Source organism: Peromyscus californicus, unplaced genomic scaffold (assembly GCF_007827085.1).
Source record: "Peromyscus californicus insignis strain IS unplaced genomic scaffold, ASM782708v3 Scaffold_19__1_contigs__length_69161282, whole genome shotgun sequence".
NCBI classification, from domain to species: Eukaryota; Metazoa; Chordata; class Mammalia; order Rodentia; family Cricetidae; genus Peromyscus; species Peromyscus californicus.
In genome coordinates, this window is record NW_026294491.1 from 51,466,074 (window position 1) to 51,486,427 (window position 20,354).

Genomic DNA, 20,354 nt, shown 5'->3' on the forward strand with positions numbered 1-20,354 from the left:
TGGGTGATAGTATTATTAATTGTAACTTTGGGGGTAGAAGGAAGTGAGACACAGGGGGGTCAAGTACCTTAACTAAAGTCATTTAGTTAACCAGAAGAGCTGAGATCGAATCCTGTCTGGCACTATAATTTACACATTGGGCTACTCCGCTCTGGTTACATCATGACAGAGACTGTTGCTGAGGCCATAGACTCTCTCTACTTACCTCCTGGCTTTACATGATGACTGTTAAGAGCAAGTGAGCTAACCTTTCAAAGCCTCAGTCTTTGTATCCTTCAAAGGGGTAAAAGAGCACACATTGTGTGTTTGGTAAAATGTCACCATCTCAGCAGCCCTTTCTTGAATAACCTACATACAGTTACAATCTGTACTCACCCCCATTTGCATCCCAAATTCCAACCATCTCAACCCATTTTCATTTTTCATTGTTACTATGTATCATTTTGTCTGGTGCTGTTCAGTGTTTGACTTTCACTAGTGACAGTGTCAGTTGTTAAAGGCAGAGAGTTTTACGTAACCGATCGTAGACACACTCCAGACATGTAACAGTGCCTCACATGTAAAGATGCTCAACAAGTGTGTTAAGGGAATGGAAGATATGTTGAGCAGAAAAACAGATGATACATGATCAGGTGATTCTTCCTGAAACTTAGTTCTCAACCTTCTTTCCCCTGAAGATGAGAAAAGGATTCTTTGTTTCTCTGTGCAGTTGTCCTGGTCACTATTGAAACCACATACAAACTGTCTATAAGTCACACATTACATTTATATTGATCTCGTGCCCTTCAACCTTTTTACCCCGGCCCTTTCTTCCCTACCTTTCACTTCACTCTGTGCTCTGGCTTCTAGAATTTCCTCTATTGCAGAAACAAGCATTAGTTCCTAATCAACATGACAAATGTCTCCTGTAGATTCAGACATGTGCTCTTATATTCTTTCAGCCGAAGAACACACACCTGTAGTAAAGAAGTAAAATAGTGTGAATACAGCTGGCAGAAGTGGAAGAGGGTGGAGAAGTGAGCAAGGAAGTGTGTGTGTACACTTGAGGAAGAAGACCTGGTACATTACTTTGTTTCTAGTGTCCAGGAGGCACTTAATTAAGATGCCTGAAATTCTAAGTAAGAACAGATATATGCCTCAACATTTTCTGAAGAAAGGACTTTCAACAATGTAATAGGAATAAATTATAAAGACTCAGTAATAACACAAGAGTACATATTCTTACAAATTTTTAAAAGTATGTGTTTGTATGCCATGATACTTTATATTATTTTTAAAAATATATAGCACTATGATAACGATGTGAAATGAGGTTTGACTTATTCAGTGCAAAAATCATTGAGATACATGTGTCTTATACACACATTTATGTACACATTTTATCATGTTATACACCTTAAATACATAGCTGTCATAAGTTTTGTATACAGAGATGCATTATGAATGCCCACCCATAATAGTAAGTTTGTTCACATAATAGTTCAGGCATTAAGGCTAAGTAAGTACATGTAAGGTACGTTAAGGATTATCTCTTTCTCTCTCACTTTCTCTATGTACATTGCTTTTAGGAGGAAATGACATTTTAATTTCCAGATGTTAAGTGTTATGTGTACTTTTTGAAAGTAAAATTAGAGGCTTTATTCTGTGTTTTATCAAGTGTAGCTAGCTTTTGTATTTCTCCCTACTTAACCTAGGCACTTTTATTATTGATTACAAAGCAGTTCTCATGGTTGGGTTTAATGTGTTCACCTCTGTCAACATCTTTCATGCTTTTCTCTTCATATGTTGGTGAGGGCAAACAGAAATCCCTTAGAGCCCAACGTTTCAAAGCTTCAAAAGAAATGGTCACTTAACACCTGTGTGGTCTTTCAGCACCTAAATCACTACCATTGTAGCACTGATCATCATTGGTTTCATCACTTTTTTTTTTTAATTCATTGGCGGAAGTCAAGTTACTGAGTAAGAGTCCACACCAGATCATTGCTGTAGATGTCCTCATTTAAAGCAATGCAATGTCAGCTTCTCATGTCTCCTGTCAGCCACTGTGTCTTCCACCCAGCACCCATTCTGATGTCCATATTTTATTTATTTGGTTTTTTTAATTGTGACAGTATTTTCTGACAAAACCATTGAGTTAAGCTAAGTCGTCATTGTTCATGTCTTATTTTTTTTTTCACTGTTTGATGTGACTGTAGCTTTATTCATCATCTATCTTGTATTTCTTTAACATTTCATTCCCACAGGCACTCCAGAAAGTCTGAAAGATCTAGCATCCAAAAACAGACTAGGAAAGGCACAGCCTCTGATGCAGACAGGTAGGCTTGCTGTCGTGGTGTGCCACCATCTCCCTTTCTGTGTAGACCCAGGAGTGCCCTGCCTCTCCCTTAACGTTCCCCTTCACAGACACAAACGGTGACGCTCCAAGTGTCTCGTGGACATGACTCGACCGCTGTGTGAGAAAAGTGGCTGAAGACACGAAACAATGTCACTGTGGGGTCTGCCCTTAAATAGTAGGTGTTAAAAAAAACAAGCAGCCATGGGTTTTCTTCATGACCAAGCTCATCACTATGGAGGGCCGGACACATACTCATTCTTATACATGTGTTGGAACTTTGATGTTTTGTTTCTGCGATTCCATCAAATGTGTCCAGGGAACTGGAAAGTGTAAATAATTTGAGTGTGTAAGTGTGTATTCCATATTTGAACAATATCATCTTTTCAAAAAGTCTTATTTTTCTACAGAGGTGTTATCTAAGATTCTAGGTTTTTTATAGCTGTACTTATTTGCTGTGTTTATGTATTAAAATAATCAAAGGAATTATGGATGATTTGCAATTTTTCCAGTTTTAAAGGTGCTGTGTACTTTTAGGTAAAACATACTGACACTTCTTTTGACACAGCTACAGAAACACCTAGAAAGTCATAGTATAGACTGAGAATCCTGAAGCATGAATGGAAACACAGGTGAATGAGTGTGCTCAGTATCAGATGTATTTCAGGCATAAGGAAAACAGAGGTATGAATAGGGCATTTGGAATTTGAAAATATTCAATAGACCAGCCTTACTTAACTAAATTAATAGATAAAACTTGGTGTAAGTTTGAAACAGGAAATTATGTGAAAACATATAAAACTTGAAAAGAATTTTTTAGTTTACATACCTATTCTTGAATGGAGAATGGAAATTCAGAGGATGGGAAAGAAAAGGAAGCTAAAAATTTCACCGGAGACTTCTTAAGAATTTAAGACTGACATGACCATGCCGTGTTAATGTACTGAAGACTCAATTTATTTATGAAATGCTGTTCTTAAACTGGGCAGTGGATATTTGATTTTAACTTTCAGAATTATAGATCCATTTGAAAACAGTTTGGGGGCTGGAGAGATGGCTCAGAAGTTACGAACACTGACTGCTCTTCCAGAGGTCTTGGGTTCAATTCCTAGCAACCACATGGCTGCACACAATGAGATCTGTTGCCTTCTTCTGGCAGGCAGTCATGCATGTAGACAGAACACTGTACAGTTCAGTGGTTTATTCAGTCCATAAACTCATGCCACTTTGAGGTCTAGTTTAAGGAATAAGTAGTGATCTGCAAAACCAAAGGCATTTCTTTATTATAGATTTGAAATCTGAAAAAAAAATTAGGAGGAGAGATGTCAAAGGATTGGTTAAAATGGAGAAAGGGAAACACAGCTGAAATCTAATAATCCACAGAGAAGTTGATACTTTAGAGAAACACTTTACCAAAGACAAGGATATGGGGGGACTGAAAACGTGTGAGTAGAAGAAACAAAACAAAACAGTAATTGGACTGTGAGGAAGAAGTTGAGGCATGGAATACTACCAGCTAGTTACTGGCAATGAAGACATGCCTTTACATCCTTCAGTCTTGGCTCAGCTGAAAACACCAGCCTCTAATATGTGTGGTTTTCTTTGTTTATGACTAAAGTACTTGATTGATTTTTATGGGAATCTAAGTTACATGACTAACTTTTAAGCAAATTGTTGAATACTGGTTACAAGGGAGTTGACATGTATGTTCTAGGTCACATTAACTCTAGTTGCTGCAGGAGCTCTGAATTGGTGTGTTGCTAAGGTGAGTTAGTTCACCATGTGAAGGCTTTGGGCATAGATTTTTTTCTACATCTTTCCCCTCTTTTTCCTTGATTTCCTCTCATCCTCCTTCCAACTCCCTCCTTCCTTTCTCCCTCCCTCCCTTCCTTTCTTTTTTTTAACTGCTTTTAATGAAATTGAAGGTCATGTGATTGTTAGACAAATGCTCTACCACTTGGCAATACCCCCAAATTGGACATTGATTCTTTGGAAGCTAATAACCTCCACAAAGAAATCTGACATTTCAGTTATGCAATGGCTTCTGAAAAACATAGCTGTGGAATTATCAGGACTTTAAGTTTGTCTGAAGCAAACTTATCCTTGGTTGGAACAGCCTCACAAGAAAACATTTTCAAATATGCTGTCAGAGGTGAAGAGCAGGTACAGTTGGCACTGTCTTCTGCTCCCAACCACTTTAGCACGACCTCATCTTCCCTTTTGCTTTTTTTTCTTTTATATAATAGACAGTTTTTCATACAACATATTCTGATTAAGGTTTCCCCTCCCCATTCCTCCAAGTTCCCTCCCGTGGCCCCTCCCATCCAGATCCATACCCTTTCTGTCTTTCATTAGAAAACAAACAAGCTCCTAAGGAATAACAATAAAATAACAAAAGATAAATAGAAAAGCCAACAAATTGGAATATGAGAAAATGGCAAAACAAGAAAAAAAGCCAAAGTGAACTCTCTAAGAAGATAAAATTTCACTTTTCACCCCCATGCCAATTCAGCTGAGTGTAGCCCCATCATCTGTTCTTCCCACTCCTGTGGCATTTTTTTTGTGGTACCCTATCTGACTGGATGTTTTGCTTGTACTGTCATTTAGAATTGCCTACAGGTGTATTTTTTATATTTTTTGTATTTAAAAAACTTTTCCTTTCCTTTCACAAACCAACCCCTGCCTTCCCTCCTCCCACTACCTCCACCTCACCCATCTCACCCCCATCCCCTCCTCAGAGAGGGAACATTTTTATGTGTTGTAGCTGTGTGAAGGAGCCTTTACAGGCCTGTAAAAGGCTATCATAGAAGAGACCATTTTGGAACTTAAATACTGTGTACATTCTGACCTTTTCAGCAAATCATTAAAAACAGAAACCCCAAAACCTTAATTTTAAAGCTTCAGTTGGGACTATTTGCAAAAGTAGAAGTATCTGGCTAAAGATCTAAGATTTTGAGGTGAAGTGTGTTTAGTCCAACTTAACACAGTAGAGTTAAGTGAAGGAAGTCAGGCTGTGATTTAATCCAGAGGTAAATATTTAGATACACACTTGCAGATGGTGAGCTACTGTATACATATATGAGTATACCCATGGCAGATTATACAAACTAGATTTATTAAATGTCTTTTGCATACATTTTTATTTGCAAACTCTCAGAGCATGATTCCTTTAAACCCTGCTAAATCACTCAATTTTAGATGCATGTTTATATTTTGTTATAAATTCTAATTTTTTTGTCCCATGGTATAAAAACAAGTCCTGTTTCAGTAACAATATCTTGGAGTAAAGTAAAAAATGTCCCTCTAGCATGTTGAAGCTTTATGTTCGAGTATTTAGCACAAAAGTAAAGAAGCAATCATACACACCTGTCACCTTTCAGAAAAGAAGGCCCTTGTTGGTTTTCAGCAAACCTGTGCAGATGCTGTCTCTAGCATTCTTCTCTCATCTTTCTGCAAGTTACTAAATGATCCCCAGTTTTATTTATAAAATAGTGATAATAATACTTCAAAGGGTGAACAGCACAAAAATTCATAGATATATGCACATATGTATCCATGTAAACACATAAACGCACACAAATATTCAGAGCTTAGCATGTAGATGTCCCTAACTAACATTAAAGGTCTTGCTGTTAGTTATCTTATTATTTCTTAGATCTTATTTCCTCTTTTCCTGCCATCCATTCTTGGTTTCCTTCTCTAACATGATCACTCTAATTCTCTCCCATTCTTTTTACATTCTTACCTTCTATTATATCCCATTTTGTCAAAATGACAAAGGCTCAACAGCCTTGATTCTTTCAACTCCACACTGTTGTACCTTGAAATTCTTGTTCAGTTCTCCTTTCCATTTGCCTAAACAAACCATACTTAATTCCATTATCTTTCCTCTGCAAAACTTTGGTCATCCTTCTACAACTTTACTCTCTTGGAACTCAGGCTGTGACCATATCCCTCTCTTGCTCATAGTGGCTTTATCCATCCTCTGGGCTGCACTCGGTAGATTGACTTGTAGCAAGAACATTTTTTTGCTAATGGGACAGTGGAAAGTTATTTTGTATAGAAGAAAAAAAGAACCAAACAGGTCTTGTGCAAAATGTTTGACTTGGAACAAGTTGGGCTCTTTTCGGAATCTGCCAGCCTCCCCTCAGATCAAACACAGCTCTCCAAGTCACATATTATAGAGCAGTACAGTATTCACCCAGAATCCATTCATATATTTCTGAAAATGGTTGTTATAACCTGTTCATATTATTGGATGAAATATAAAAGTCCACCAAAATTATTCTTATCTAAGGTCACACTCCAGTTGTTCTTAATGGGTTAGAAATTTCACCAAGGAATGAAGTAGGATTATCATAAAATTGTAGTATCCAAGAGATGCCCCATTACTAGTGTGAAAACTGTACAATTAAAATTTTAAATCACAACCAAAGCAGGTATTTTGAACAATCTGATTCTCATAATTTAATGGCTTATAAAGAAGAATAGCTAAAACGTTGTTTAGTGTTGGAAATAATTTGTCATATAAATTCTTCCCATCTCAGTTTGATATAGTTGAGCTCACGTGCAAGTCAATTAGAACAGGTGAACTCTTTGAATAGGTAGAATGTCATCAGATTCTTTTTATGTTGGAAGTGGCAATGACAGGTGAGGTTTCGGGGCATGACTCAGTATCTAATGAAGCCTTAATCCACAGTCCAAGAGGATAAAATGCACCTTTGTTACAGGTGTAAGCTGGACTCTCTCGTTCTCTGAAAATTGACATTTTCTTTTTCATTGTTCTGAAATAGAAGACATAGCTTGAAGCAAAAATCAGGGTTGTTGTAAAAAAATATTTACTTAAGAGAAGTAATATGGAGCTAATGGAATAAAATCTTCATAAATGCATTTTGGGTAACCAATACGTATTATTCTCACACTTAAAGGCAATAAACACATTTTCTATTATTGCTGTGAAAGGAGGAGATGTTGTTAAACTTTTGTCAGGATGATACGTATGAGGTACTTTTTCACATCACTTAATTAAAATAGTTCTAAAATGATGAAAGTATCAAAAGCATGCATCTGTTTTATGAAGAGGTATGCACCTGTATGTATATGTATCCATTTAATTCAGAAAACTGCTTCATAATGATTTTGAATAACATATGAAGATAACTACCATTGTATTCATAAATGTATTTTAGGTACCATCATGTCTAAGAGAATAGGTTTTACCCACACATTAACCATTTGTGTTTAATCAAGTGCTTAAATTAATAAAATACTGTTCACGATTTATTTTTATTTCTTAGTCTTATACTAAGATGAAGAAACATGCTCTTTTGGTTTTCTATTTACCACAGACTTACTTCTTGCCCTGTAGAACTATGACATTGTAAAAAAAATATACACACATTTATTTAGATTTCACATTCTTATAGAATACCATGGAAAGACCACAGTGTTCATCATTCTAATTTCACATGCTCATTCAATCAAGAAGTCTTTATTATGTTCCCCCCACACATACACACACACACCAAAGATTGAATTCTTTGACTCTGGAGGGTTCATAAGAAGTTGATGATAGTAGGGCAACTTAGGTTGACTCTTTATAAAGTGACATATGCTTGGATAAGAGTGACATTTCCATCTCAGTAACTGTGTGATGAGTGTTCCTCTTGTACTTAAAAAACCACTTTAAGAGTATCCAGGTTTTCCTTGGACAAATGTGTTGCTATTAAGTTAATGAAACCTGCTGACTGAAGATCTTTTTTGGCACTAATGTTTTAGGGTTCTCCCATCATGCCTTTCTAGAAGGGGATACGCAATCCCAAGAGCAACTGATCAACCAGTCATTAGGGGAAAGCATCCCACTCGCTCCCGGTCGAGCGAGCACTCTAGTGTCAGAACCCTGTGTTCTATGCACCACCTTGCCCCTGGAGGGTCGGCGCCACCTTCTCCGCTTCTGACAAGGTTGCTATTCAGTGTCCAACCCAGCATTCGTGTCCTGCTGCCGGGTGTTGGTGTGGTGTTGTTCCTTCCTGAGCACTCGAAGCTTTCACTCATTCTGACACCATAGTTTTTTTTTAATCTTCTCTTTGTGGCACTTAATCCTCTCCACATCCTCTACCACGTGCATCTATCTTCACCGTGCTGGCAGTATTCTCTAGTTCCTGCCAGTTAGCTGCCATCGAAAAATTAAATCTGGCTGTGTTCTGTCCTTTCATCTGTTTGTGGCATATCATATAGACTTTATGATGTGAAATGCTTTATGATGAGTTCACTCACAATTAAATATCTATTTGTTTATTAAAGTATAAGAGATGTTATAAAGTAACCTTTCATGTGTGTTCACAAAACCATATAGTGTTTAAAATTCCTTTAGTTACAGAGTGTTTGAATGCCAGCAGATGGAGGTCAGTTTTATCTGGGCAGGAATGAAGTATCTGCATGCCTCTCATAGTCTCATTTCCAATTTTAACCCTCACATCAGAATATCCTGTAGCATGTGTCCAAGGTTATTTGAAATCCTTTTCAAGGTTGGTTGTTTGTTTCTATTTAAAAAGAATGCACGACTTATTGGAAACTAATGGCAGGCTGTGCATCCAGAACTTATTGTCATAAATGACTCTAAAAGGCACGTGATATGTGTAGCTGCAGCTGTTTGGCAACGTGCCTTCATAACTATATACATTATACACAGTTTGAGATATTCCAGAGGCTGTGGTTAGTTCTGCCAGGATACTAACAAAAAGGAATGTCTTTAAGAAAGCACAGCCTCAGAGAAAGTGAGTCACATTCTGCTTAATTCTAGGATTTGCTATGCAGAATGTGTACATGCCTCCTTCGGCCTCTTATCATAGTAGTCCTTCTACATGTGTCGTTTAAGGTACTTGATTTTGCTGCTAGTAACCCAGTTAGGTGTTTGGTGCCTGGTTTATTAGTGACTGGAAAAGGCAAAAAATGCTTCTGCCGGACTGTTCTGGAATTTCACCCGCCCTTTGCTGTTTGCCTACAGAACGCACCGACAAGGAAGCCCAACCCAGTCTCCTCCAGCGGACATGTCCTTCAGCAGTCGCCGAGGAAGACAGCTTCCACAGGTGCCAGTTCGAAGCGGCAGTATAGAACAAGGTATCCGAACAAGAGAGCTCTTTGTCCGAACACCTGGAGTTGAGAAACTCCTCCGCTCCACACTCCCTTTAGTCAAATGACACCGTTTTGATCAGACTCAACTCTCTGAATCCTCGGAATTTAAGTTTCGTGTCATTTTATCCCCAGCACCTACTTTGAGCGGTCCATGCCACAAAGCAATCAATGTTTGTTGAGTGAGTTGAATGACTGAATTTAGATGGTTGTTTAACAGCATGGGTGGGGCCTTGAATGGTTTTGCAAAGGCATAAAACTAGGTGACACATGTTTTCAAAACCCTCAGTAATATCTGTTATTTTGTGTACAGGAAAAAGGCCTTGCCTAATATTTTTAAAATATATTTAAAAATTAAGTATGATCATTGAGTGGTGCGTTAGTATTTTCCATGTTAGCTCCATTGCCAATATCTTGAGTTTTAAATAGTTTGATGGTGAAAAATTACTCAGAACAAATATTTATCATTTTCCTATGAGCCACATCGTCTGGGTTTCTTACATTGAGGGTACATGGGTTGTTTTCCTAAGAGAATGGCCATGTGTGTGCTTGGGGGAGGGGAGATGTGTTCTGATAGTAGAGTCCAAGATTAACATGAGTTAAATGTTTGAAATGCTGGACTAAAATATTATTTTTCCTGATTCGTTTCTTAGTAGGTCAATGACATCAGTATTTTCTCTTGCACTGATTACCAATGACTAAAAGAATCACTGAATTTTTCTCTAGTTCAGGGCTGTGGTTCAGGAACAATGAACATGGTGAGACATCTACTGCCAGTCTGTGTCCCTATGAAATTCCCTGAGAGTATTAGGTTAGCTTCCTGAGGACTTCTCCAACATGTTGCTTGTTGCTGCTGTAAAAGTCGCATTTCTCCAAAGATTGCATTGCTTCAGTGATCGAAGTGGCCTGTTTTACCATGCAAAATACTTGATAATAGGGACTTCAGTGTGAATAAGTGGTGTTGACTTACTAATTCAATACTGCAAAAGGTACCATAAAAGCTACATCAACAGCCGGATTTGTGTTTTTTAAAATCATGTTTCTTGTTGGTACAGCATGCATTAGTGGTCAAGGGTGAGGTAAATGTGTACATTTAGTTAATTAGCAAAATACAGTCCTGGTGAAAATTGTTTTTAAAATATTAGTTATCGATTATAGAATCCACATTTCTAACAGGCTTTTTTCCCCTGGAATATTTTGAGATGATTGACAAAAATCAATGTCATTTGAACTATACTAGCAATACATCCATCAAAAGTTTAATATTTTAACAAATAGATGGTGTTTTAACTTACTCATTCATGAACTCTTGTTGCACAACTGAACAAACTATAAATTTGGATGCTTCACTAGAAATCCAGTGTTGCTGGTCACACTGAAACTCAGCAAGTCATGTGTTCCTAAAATTCTTTGCATTTCCTCCAGTTGTGAGTAAAACATTCCATGTCATATGAGGGTACACAGCGGGATCATAGTAATATTTCGGCAACAATCAATTGGACCATCTGTTTATTTTTTAAATTTATGTTCCATTGTTAATATCTCCTGTTTGTGATATTCATATTCACAGTTGTCTTTCAGAGAGAACAACCATGTGTAAGGATTGAATTGAGGTGGGAAAAAGGGGATGGGTGGGAGTTATTTTGATATTTATTGTAACAAATACTTTAGTAAACACAGTTGGTTGCTGAAGGTTCCTGAAACATTCTAATATAGACAGAGATTTTAGACTGGAACAGTTATCATGTACTATTCAATCTAAGCATTCCGAGGTGTGCTTCATGATATTGATACATGCTTTGGGGCTTGTGGTAAATCATAATGGTGTCTTCTGTCATCTTCTTATGGGTGTTTTCATACTGAACAGGTCACGTGACACCGTTGTCCTTAATTGTTTTCTAAAGTAATTTGATCCATGGGCCAGACATTACTGAGTACATTTTATTTATGATGAAGTCCACTGTTCTTAAGGTGGTATGCTTGTGACATTCATTTCCCTTTGGATGAGTTTGTTAGAATATAGTGCTGTTTCGTGTGGGAATTAACATCAGCTGAAGTTTGTTTGTGATTTCTTAAGCTCTTACTCCCTTGGCTTCTGGTTTTTCCTGTTTAATCACTTATAAAGGGCTGACTGACTGTTTTTAAATGGAATTCAGTTGATAAAAAGCTAATTGGTAAGAACAAGGTATTGTCAGTGGTTCAGTTTCCTAGATAGTAATATAATTTCTTGATACAATCAAAAATTAATTTTATTAATGCATTTTCTGTATATGATTATCTGTATTATTGTTTTAGGTTGTATGCAAAAATGATTTGATGGATATATTTTTAAATTTTTATCAATTATATTTATTGTATCTTCTATATTATGAACAGATTTTCCAGTTTTAAAGACTATCATTTTAAAAGATATATTTATTTACTATTTGAAAAATATTTTAAAATTCCCTTTAAGAAATTGGAGTAAAAGCCAAATACATGAAATCTGGTTATGTAAAAGTAGGTGTCAGGAAAAACAGATAATTACAGTACATATTTTGAGATAAAAGCAGGTTAAAATATACTGTATACTTTAGAGTACTCTTAATTTCTAAAAATTGAAAGTAGAGAGTTCCTTGAAATTTTTTATTACATATCAATATTGAATACAATACAGTATCATTTTACATAGAGTAAAGATGAAGGCAGCCATGAATGATTGTATAAAAATATGTGAATTTTCTGAAACAGGTCAGTTAGCTGCGTTTCACTGATGCTTCTTAGTGAAGCATGTAAAGACCATTCACAAACAGTTAAGGGAAAGCCAGTGGTTCAATGTTGACTTTGCATGTACTACACAAAATATGAGACCATACTGACACCTCTCTTCAGATGTGACTAGACCAGTTATTTTGCACTAAAGACTATAACAGCAAAGAGGTAGATAAAAAGGTTTTATGAAATATCTAATATATGTAATCTGTAAAAAATGTTAGTAAATTTATCTTGAGATATTTACTATAAATAAGAGGAAAAGGGAAAGACTACTTAAATTGAGATATACATTGTTCACACAGAAAATGCTTCATAAGTGTTTTCATTCCATGCTGTAGGTTATATATTTTCTATTCAATAGGAAAATGGGATTAATCACATGGAATTTCAAATCATAGGAAGTGGCAATTTTACAATTAAAGTGTCTGCGTAGATTAAGTATGCTTTCAATATCTCTACAGTGTAAAACAGTGATGGATTTAAATTACAATGCTTTAGTAAAACTTTTGCCAAATTATGCAGTTCTTAAAAGTCAAGAAAACATACTGTAGCATATGCGTTGGGAATATCAGACAAGTTATTTTCCCGATATTTTTGTTTTGTTTAAATCTTTGAATTGCTGTATTCATTTTTGAATTAATTTCAATACCATATGTGAAACTTTCTCATGGTTTATCATTGCAGTTTACCATGTCACCTTATGCGTTATGCATTTTTATTATCCATGCCATTTTGTTAGTTCACATTTCCATGTCTAACTATAAATTTGCTGATTTCTTTCTTTTGTTTCCATCATTATGTGCATTTAATTCATTGAAGAACAAGAAAAATGTAACTCTCCTACTAAAGGTAAATATTAATGTAATTTTTAATCATTCATACTGTTACTTTTATAGTATGTAAGAGCTATGCAACTATTAGAATAATGATTGAAATTAATAGGTAGCTATTTCTCTGAAGTGATTGTGCCACTTATCAATTCTTTCATATTACCCAAAGTATAGATCAAGGAGGAAAACATCTTAAAACTAAAAATTGTATTGATGCAAAATTCATTTATCTACATAGATAAGTAAAACAATTCTGTAAACTAATAATGTATAATCTCGCAATCTAATATTTTATTTTATTATAGGAATTCATGGCATAGTCTTTATTTCTTTCTGAGTTTCCTTGGGTTGATTCTATTTTCCTGCTCTCATAGATAAAGGATTCGATTCTGATTTCCCATAATCCTCTCTGGCTAATATCTATTGTGCAGAATAGAAAGTCTCTGTGTTTTATTGTCTAGATAGCAGAGCTTCATGGAGTTTCTAAACTTCACTACAGTCAGGCATGTTTAGAAATGCTACCTATATTAAATGCTCAGGGCTTCAAGATTGGTTTTATTATTAATCCTGTCTCCTTGAGAGACATGGGAAGTAGAATTCATCCAGCCCTTTCTCCTGAGAAGTCCTCAATATCTTCTTTAGCTTTTTAATCAAAAATTATTTTTAATCTTTGCACTTAAATTTAAAGTGAATTTCTGGCTTCCATCCTCAAGTTTTTACTGCTGATATCAACTCTTTTTCAGAATTATACGTGGCCTGAGGATTTTTTAATATGAGTGTATAAATCAGTCTAATAGTGTTTTAATAATGCTTTAACTATGTATTGTTGATAGTTGTCTTTATCAGATATTTAAAAGCAATTTGAATTGATTGGTTTATTGTAGTTACTGTCAAGTTAGTCATGACAACAGCACTGTCCCTATTCAAGATCTCTGGCCTTGGGGTTGGAAAGATGTCTCAGTGGCTAAGAGTACTTTTTGGTCTTGACAAGGACCTGAGTTCAGTTCCCAGCACTCACATCAAGCAACTCAAAATCCTTGGAAGTCTAGTTTCAGGGACCCAGTTCTCTCATCTGAACTCTATGTGTGCCTGCACACAAGTGGTGCTCATGAATGCGCGCGCGCACACACACACACACACACACATGCACACACACACACACACAGAGTCATTAAAAATAAAAGATCCCTGCCCTTTACTACTTATGAATAATGGAGAACAAAAAGGTGTTTTCTTATTATTCACTTTCGTTCACTACATTTTGAAAATCTTCTTTTAATAAACTCAAATACCAAATGTATTATTCATAACTCGTAATACATCTAGGATATGTTGTGAATCTCAGTATGGGAGATTTTGTTCAGTTCTGTTCTGTCTGAAGTTATACAGAATGGAATTATATGTCAGGCACAGAAGGTATCCATCTGAGCATATACTGTTTTATGTACTAGGAACAAATAGTAACTAAAGTGAAAGGCTCTCCCATGAAATGAATAAGCTGCTATCTTAGGTTTCAATAAGCTCATGCCCATCTTGTGTTCTTAATTTAGGTATCAGAAGCAACTTTATATTCAATAGTACAAATATAACCGGTGTGTTTTTTTCTTAGATTCAGAAGAATATTGCTAGGTTTGCAAGGTTAACAATGTGGTAAAATCCTTTGACTGTTTCTTAAATCTTTCTTTTGTTTCATTAAGATTCACTTATTTAAGATGTACTTATTATTTTTACTTATGTGGGGTGTTCCATGTGGGAGCAGGTATCCTTGCAGGCCTCAGATTCCCCAGGAGCTGGAATTACAGACAGTTTCTTAAATCTTTCTTTTGTTTTATTAAGATTCACTTATTTAAGATGTACTTATTATTTTTACTTATGTGGGTTGTTCCATGTGGGGGCAGGTATCCTTGCAGTCCTCAAATTCCCCAGGAGCTGGAATTACAGACAGTTGTGAGCCCAGTGACATGGATGCTGGGAACTGAACTTGGGTCCTTTGAAGAGCAGCAGGTGCTCTTAACTACCGAGCCATGTCTCCACCTCCAAATCCTTTGGATTTTATATTGGAAATGAGTTTAATTCAATTTCCAAAAGATGCAGACCAACAATTAATTAGAAGAACATTTAATTAGAGGTCTTCTGTCTTTTCTTATCAACCAAAAGCCAGGTTGACTACTACAAACTCTCCATGTAATACAACAGAAAGTCTATATGAAGAATCCACATTTAAACCTTGCTACAGACTACATCAAATGTTAATGTTTTCATCGTTCAGTGTGCCCTGGCAGACAGATGTTACAACCCTGCCAAGTCTTAGAGACAGAACGTAAATATACCTTACAAAACAGATGTATAACTAGATCAACACAAGAGGTAAACAGGAAAGTTTATCCAGCAAGACTCAGCAGCCAGGATGGTGTGTTCTTCTTCTAGAGTGTGAGGCAGTGTAACCACTAACAGCGGCCCTCACAGCCCAGAAGGTTTAAAGCAAGTTCAGATTTTTCTTCAAAGTCATGTTTGAGGTTGAAAATGAAAGACATGTTTACCGTAAAATGAAATCCCATAGCGGTAAGCTGCAGACTCTCTTCTGTAGTATATAATAGGAAATTCATGGAGTTTGAATGCTTGTTCCCTGAGAAAGCGAGTGATAGGACTGATAGAGGCCAATAAACTCATCAATTTGCATTTGTTTTGATGATTTGTAAGTAAAATTGTCTTACAACTAAATACCCCAGTTTTCCACAGATTATGCAACGCTGTGAGTGCTAAAATTGTAGCAGTTTTAGAGAAACAGTTGGCCACTCTACCTATAGAAGAATACCCTGGGAGTGTTCCAGAACATAATTAATGATAAACAAAGTTTACCATTCACTATATATTGATCACTCAACTAAGAGTGTTGTTCATTATCTCATATTTTCAAAAAACCCCGGGATATAAGTATTAATATCCTTTATTTCCTGAGACATCTAAAGCTTCAGTAGATTGAAAACCTGACCCCCTTGTCAGTCACTCACTTGGTAAGTGGTAAGCCCTCCTCTACGAATCCTATTCAAAACTACTTTGTGCTACATGAACCCAGTGACTATTTTTATTGAGTGCCTACTATGCACACAGAGTAGCATCAGTATAGTACTCACATTGAATAGAAGTGGAGACTTAAGGTCTAAGTGACCTGCCTCAGGTGCTGTGAGGCAGGCACAGATTTTGGTCATCTAGTCTGTGTTCTGTCCTCTTTGCTCTAGAGGTACAACAGACTCTTTTATGGCACACTGATCTTAGAGAGGGCCACTTGGTTTTTATATGTTCACCTGCTGCCTCAGCTGTGAACCACTCAGCTAAATCTAAGCCTGACTTCTTGTTAAATCACCCACGCAACAACAACAAAAATCAGATTCTTTCTATGCTACCTAGACATTACGATCTGGGATTGAAAATTCAGGTGAAGAATTATAGGTAAATACTCACACAACTTAATTTACCTTCGACTCCTTTTATGTAGAAAGCTGAGAGATAATATCATTTTAGGTTTCACAGACTGCTTTTAGGCCTATTTTTAATCATTCATTCTAAAAGTAAGCCAATTTTTCCCTCTCTGCTACATTTCTTGGACAGTTTTAAAGAGCCCATGAATGTAGTTTGGGGGCATCGAAATAATGATATAAGAAGATCAAAAGTGAACCAGAAATTAAATGACTTCAAGGTGAGAAAAATGTTATTGTCATGATAAATTTCTACTTTTATGCCTTTAGATGGTATTTCTTAAGTGCATTATCTCTGTCTCCTGGGAGCAATTTTGAATCATTACAGAATATATTACATTATGTTTTCTGCAAATATGGTGCCCTTAATTATAAAGCATGTGTAATTTATAAACCTGGATAATGAAAGACATTTAAAGTCCTAGTAATTAAATTATTTCAAAGGAACAAAAAGCAAATGGCATTTTGTTTTCTACCCAACTAATGAAATGTGTAATAATTATTGTGACAAGATTGTAAGAGGTGATTAAGAGCTGTCTCTAGTCAACTACATTTTTAATCTAAGTTCTGGAGTAAATGCTAAAGTATATTGCCTGTACTCTTCTATGCTAAATGATGACAGAAAGAGTTTGAGTGTTAAGTTATGCAAAACAAAATTTATGGAAGTATGGCATTAACCTTAATTAGATTGAATTTATATAAAAGTGAAAACTGAAAAGTTTCTTACTTTGCATTAATTATAATATAGATCATTAACCATTTATAATACTAGTAGGCTATAGTGGTAAAATGGGAAGAAATATGCTTGAAGTTCTATGTTAACAAATTTGTCATTTCAAAATTTCACATTTTCCTAACTATCTTTAAATAGGACCAAAATATTGTAATTGTTTTTTACAAATTATTATTTAACAGAGAGCATAAGAAGCCAGGCCAGTCACTCTCTGTTCTTGTAGGTTAAGATTTATAATATTTAATATCTTGAGATGCAACTCTATGGTAGTGTGCTTGCTCAGTGTATATGAGACCCTCGGTTCCATCCCTAGTTGTGGCCTCAAAAGATTAACAAAGAGCAGTGGGAGGGGCAAAGACGAGCCAACCAATAGAGAGAGGGGAGAAGGAAAGAGAATAATTTTTGATGGTTCATGGTTCCTTAATTTTCCGGGCTGAATAATTCAGATGCAATATTTTTACTTGATTATATATTATAAATAATGATTTGAATTTTCCATATTAAAGGGGCATTTAATTACCTATGTATTATCCTAGCTTCTTTAAAATTGGCTTCTCAGAGGGTCACATCACATAACCAAGAAGGTGTGGTTTGGGCCTCCCCATTCTGTTCAGTTCAGTGTATTTACGAGCAACCATGTTATGATAGCCATTAAAGCTTCTAGATATTTCACACATAACAATCTTTGCAAGGTGTACCTGATCAAAGACTTTGTTCAACCCTTCCTCCTGAGATTTGTAAAGGAAGTTGTAATACAAATTGTTCAATGGGCTTACTAATAAAAACAAAAACAAACAAACAAACAAACAAACAAACAAAAAACCCAGAGCCAGATAGAATAAGCCAGCCACAAGTTCTTACTGCTAGGAAATCCTCAGCCCAAGAGACCTACTTCCTGTATATTCATGCCTACATACCTTTCTGTGCCCTGCCATCTTACTTCCTCTCTCTGCCCAGCTGCATCACTTCCTCTTTCCACCCAGCCCTATCACTTCCTGTCTGGCTGTACAGACCTCCAGTCCTCCATGGTTAACTAGTGCTGGGAATAAAGGTGTGTGCCACTACACCTGGCTCTGTTCCCACTGTGGCCTTGAACTCACAGAGATCTGGATGAATCTCTGCCTCCCAAATGCTAGGATTAAAGGTGTGTGCTACCACTGCCTGACCTCTATGTTTAATACAGTAGTTGGCTTTTTCCTCTGATCCCCAGGCAAGCTTTATTGGTTAGAGCTCAAATAAAATATCACCACAGGAAGTGAAGAGGAAAATCAAATTAAACAGGTGTCCAACTGTGGATGGTCTCCTTAACGTGCACTATTTGTTTATGTCCTTCAAATACTGCAGACATGGGAAAGAGACTGTCCAAAGGAGCTGCGTCTATCAAAGTTAGGTCACATCAAGACTGCCCAAATAGAGTCTATTTGTAGTTAGTGTTGTTGGAACATTGAGTGTGACGGCTAAACATTAGAGGTCATTTTGGATAAAATAAATGTCCCCCAAAGACTGGTTCCTCTTCACTCCAGACAGCTAATTGCCCTGGCAGGCCTTTGCAAAAGTATCAGGGATACCTCTTAAGGAAGAGTAATGTTCTAAAAACTTCATTTCTTTGTGGCAGATGTTTGACACCTAGCGTAGCACAGAAGAGCTAGGTAAATGATTCTTCCATCAGGAGCTGGCCCTGTCTGTTGGGGACAGGTTTTTTCGGTATGCTGGAGCTTGCAAGTTTTCACATGGGGTTGGCGATCTAGAGCTCTGTAGGAAGTCTATTGGAAATAAACATGCTAAAGTAAAACGTGAGGTCATGTGGCTGTGGCATGATCTGAGTAATTATTTGTGTAAATAATCTTCTTCACCTCTGCCAGTGTCCCATTTCAATTATGTAGATATAATGGAGTGTCTTATTTAATTTCCCTAAGCCAGTGTGGTATATTCACTCAAAGGGTGTTAATTTGCTTGCCATTGTTTATGATTCTTATAGTGGATAATCATAAACTTCCACTGTCTCCATTATTAATGAATACTGGTTAATATCTAAGAGGACTGGCCAGTCAGCTTTTTACTAAACCAATCTGAATGACAAGTCTTTACAATGTACAAAAGGATTATTCCACTGCAATCCAAGAACAACAAAAGATTTCTATACTTGCACACAGGAATGCATTTTATTTAAGGCAAGTTGCTAGGATTGGGGAACTTACACAGGGTGAAAAACTTTACAGATTTTATTTTTTATGTGTAGTATAGATGGCAGTGCTGATGTAGAAGTTAAGTAAGGATCTGTCAACTCATTAGCTTGTGTAAGTTTGAAAGTAAGGTTGATCATCAAGGGAAGACACCATCTTTTCCTTGTAAAACACGACAGAGATAATGATGTCAAATTCAGCACATTTTTCTTGTAACACCTATAGTTTGGCTAAGTTGGTGAATTAGAAAATGTTGGAAAGAATGTAATAGAGCCAAAGAATGAATCATTATAGTTTCTTTTTTACAAATATGAAAAAAAATATTGCAAGAGAGGTTCTCTGAGGACTCCCTTCTCTCTACAAATAGAAACTCCAGATAGATGCATTCTAGGAACCACTGAGCTGAAGAATAATAAGTCAGCTTTAGATCGAGTCAACTTCCACACCTTTGTTTGTTATCTTTTTTCTTTATTAAGAATTTTTATTCATTTTACATACCAACCCCAGATCCCCCTCTCTTCCCTCCTCCCTTTCCCTCCACAGTCTTCTCCCCCATCCCCCATTCCCTCCTTCAACAAGGTATGGCCTCCCATGGGGAGTCAGCAAAGCCTGGTACATTCTGTTGAGGCAGGTGCAAGACCCCCACCCCAACATCAAGGCTGTGCAAGGTGTCCCATCATAGGTAATAGGCTCCAAAAAACTCACTCATGTACCAGGGATATATCCTGATCCTGCTGCCAGGGGCCCCTTAAGAGATCAAGCTACACAACCGTCTTGCTTGTGCAGAGGGCCTAGTCTAGTCCCATGGAGACTCTATAGCTGTTGGTCTAAAGTTCATGAGTTCCCACTAGTTTGGTTTGGTTTTCTCTGTAGGTTTCCTCATCATGATCTTGATGCCCCTTGCTCATAGAATAC

General features: G+C 36.6%; 1 protein-coding gene across 50 annotated transcripts in view; it reads left to right on the top strand.

Moving 5' to 3' along the window:
• The window catches only part of Rims1 (regulating synaptic membrane exocytosis 1), a 494,312-nt gene that overhangs the window by 365,041 nt on the left and 108,917 nt on the right, over positions 1-20,354 (top strand). For 12 of the 50 annotated variants that reach the window (XM_052745291.1, XM_052745292.1, XM_052745297.1 and 9 more), the window contains 4 exons: positions 2,244-2,315; positions 8,111-8,293; positions 9,339-9,451; positions 13,037-13,066. In XM_052745291.1, coding sequence (XP_052601251.1) covers positions 2,244-2,315; positions 8,111-8,293; positions 9,339-9,451; positions 13,037-13,066 — 398 coding nt within the window. The remainder of the gene's footprint in view (positions 1-2,243; positions 2,316-8,110; positions 8,294-9,338; positions 9,452-13,036; positions 13,067-20,354) is intronic. The other 38 variants (XM_052745304.1, XM_052745307.1, XM_052745328.1 and 35 more) reach the window with 7 other exon arrangements.